Source organism: Penaeus monodon, chromosome 32 (assembly GCF_015228065.2).
Source record: "Penaeus monodon isolate SGIC_2016 chromosome 32, NSTDA_Pmon_1, whole genome shotgun sequence".
Classification (NCBI taxonomy): Eukaryota; Metazoa; Arthropoda; class Malacostraca; order Decapoda; family Penaeidae; genus Penaeus; species Penaeus monodon.
Window position 1 is genome coordinate 21,034,219 of NC_051417.1, and position 2,733 is coordinate 21,036,951.

A 2,733-nucleotide genomic window follows, 5' to 3' on the forward strand; every position below is an offset into this window, starting at 1 on the left:
CCTGGGCGCGCGCGTGGGCAGCGTCGAAGCGGTGCCTGACGGAGGGTAGATGACCACCGGCCGCGTGCCTGAGGGGTTGCCGTTGCTCTGCACCGGCTCGCTGATCACGCCCGTCGTGACGATGGACGTGTAGGCGATGTTGGCGCTGGTCGTGAGCTCCTCCCGAGGGTCCAGGGTGCTCAGCATGTCCCGGTGGTAGTCCGTCTGGGCCTCCACTGCGGGCGGAGGGCAGAGGGTCAGATGGGCAGACGGTGGGGAAGGGGGAGGAGGGAAATGGAGGAGATGGGGAGGGGGAAGGAGGAGGAAAAGGGGCGGGATGGGGAGGGGGAAGGAGGAGGGAAATGGGGTGGGAGATGGGGAGGGGGAAGGAGGAGGAAAAGGGGGGTGGGAGGTGGGGAGGGGGAAGGAGGAGGAAAAGGGGTGGAGAGGGGAGGGGGAGGAGGAGGAAAGGGGTGGGAGGGGGGAGGGGGAAGGAGGAAAAGGGGTGGGGGGTGGGGGGTGGGGAGGAGGAGGAAAAGGGGTGGGAGGTGGGGAGGGGGAAGGAGGAGGAAAAGGGTGGGGGGTGGGGAGGGGGAAGGAGGAGGAAAAGGGGTGGGAGGTGGGGAGGGGGAAGGAGGAGGCAAAGGGGTGGGAGGTGGGGAGGGGGAAGGAGGAAAAGGGGTGGGGGGTGGGGAGGGGGAAGGAGGAGGAAAAGGGGTGGGAGATGGGGAGGGGGAAGGAGGAAGAAAAGGGGTGGGGGTGGGAGGTGGGGAGGGGGAAGGAGGAGGAAAAGGGGTGGGAGGTGGGGAGGGGGAAGGAGGAGGAAAAGGGGTGGGAGGTGGGGAGGGGGAAGGAGGAGGAAAAGGGGTGGGAGGTGGGGAGGGGGAAGGAGGAGGAAAAGGGGTGGGAGGTGGGGAGGGGAAGGAGGAGGAAAAGGGGTGGGAGGTGGGGAGGGGGAAGGAGGAAAAGGGGTGGGGGGTGGGGGGTGGGGAGGGGGAAGGAGGAAAAGGGGTGGGGGGTGGGAGGTGGGGAGGGGGAAGGAGGAGGAAAAGGGGTGGGAGGTGGGGAGGGGGAAGGAGGAAAAGGGGTGGGAGGTGAGGAGGGGGAAGGAGGAAAAGGGGTGGGGGGTGGGGAGGGGGAAGGAGGAGGAAAAGGGGTGGGAGGTGGGGAGGGGGAAGGAGGAGGAAAAGGGGTGGGAGGTGGGGAGGGGGAAGGAGGAAAAGGGGTGGGGGGTGGGGAGGGGGAAGGAGAAGGAAAAGGGGTGGGAGATGGGGAGGGGGAAGGAGGAGGAAAAGGGGTGGGAGGTGGGGAGGGGGAAGGAGGAAAAGGGGTGGGGGTGGGAGGTGGGGAGGGGGAAGGAGGAAAAGGGGTGGGGGGTTGGAGGTGAGGAGGGGAAGGAGGAAAAGGGGTGGGGGTGGGAGGTGGGAGGGGGAAGGAGGAGGAAAAGGGGTGGGAGGTGGGGAGGGGGAAGGAGGAAAAGGGGTGGGGGTGGGAGGTGGGGAGGGGGAAGGAGGAAAAGGGGTGGGAGGTGGGGAGGGGGAAGGAGGAGGAAAAGGGGTGGGAGGTGGGGAGGGGGAAGGAGGAGGAAAAGGGGTGGGAGGTGGGGAGGGGGAAGGAGGAAAAGGGGTGGGGTGGGAGGTGGGGAGGGGGAAGGAGGAAAAGGGGTGGGAGGTGGGGAGGGGGAAGGAGGAGGAAAAGGGGTGGGGGGGTGGGAGGTGGGGAGGGGGAAGGAGGAAAAGGGGTGGGGGGGGAGGTGGGGAGGGGAAGGAGGAGGAAAAGGGGGTGGGAGGTGGGGAGGGGGAAGGAGGAGGAAAAGGGGTGGGAGGTGGGGGGGGGGAAGGAGGAGGAAAAGGGGTGGGAGGTGAGGAGGGGGAAGGAGGAGGAAAAGGGGGTGGGAGGTGGGGAGGGGGAAGGAGGAGGAAAAGGGGTGGGAGGTGGGGAGGGGGAAGGAGGAAGAAAAGGGGTGGGAGATGGGGAGGGGGAAGGAGGAAGAAAAGGGGTGGGGGTGGGAGGTGGGGAGGGGGAAGGAGGAGGAAAAGGGGTGGGAGGTGGGGAGGGGGAAGGAGGAGGAAAAGGGGTGGGGGGTGGGAGGTGGGGAGGGGGAGGGAGGAGGAAAAGGGGTGGGGGGTGGGAGGTGGGGAGGGGGGAGGAGGAAAAGGGGTGGGAGATGGTGAAAGAGAAGGGGAGGGGATGGGGGGGTTAGGAGGTGTAAAGGAAGGAGGAAGGGGAAACGAAGTAGTGAGGTGGCGTGGGGTAAGGGAGAAAGGGGGGGGGGTGGTCAGCGTATAGCGAGGGGAATCACAAATGCGTTATTGCTGGTTTTCGTAGGTGAGAGAAAAAAGGGAATAAGATCGTATTGGCGATGATAGGAAGGGGTTTACCTGCTGATTACCGAGGGGGGGGGCGAAGGTTTACCTGCTAATTTAAAACGGCAGAGATCGGTTTGCCTGCTGATTAATGATGATAGGCTGCATCCAATAAATGAATTCATATACCTGAATTTTAACATATCTTCCGCAACAAGAAACTGAAGAATAAATCTGACTGACTTTAGATTCAGTATAAATCCATTTTTTTTCTGCTCACTCCTTGGGGGAGATGTGACTCTTATCTGCAGATTCTGTTCATCATGTAACACAAATATCCTGGAGACCTTTCGAGAACCTTTATAGATAACGCATCGTGCAGAACGAATGTTTAAGGCAATGCCATGCAGTGACACATTCGTAGGATTATTACAAGATAAATGTTGAT

General features: G+C 62.5%; 1 protein-coding gene across 1 annotated transcript in view; it reads right to left on the reverse strand.

Annotated features, from left to right (window-relative positions):
• LOC119593603 overlaps positions 1-2,733 on the reverse strand; it is a gene marked incomplete at its 5' end in the record, with an annotated part of 118,927 nt that overhangs the window by 4,605 nt on the left and 111,589 nt on the right. Inside the window, 1 exon segment of the mRNA XM_037942559.1 lies at positions 1-215. This exon segment is cut by the window's left edge and continues 49 nt beyond it. Coding sequence (XP_037798487.1) covers positions 1-215 — 215 coding nt within the window.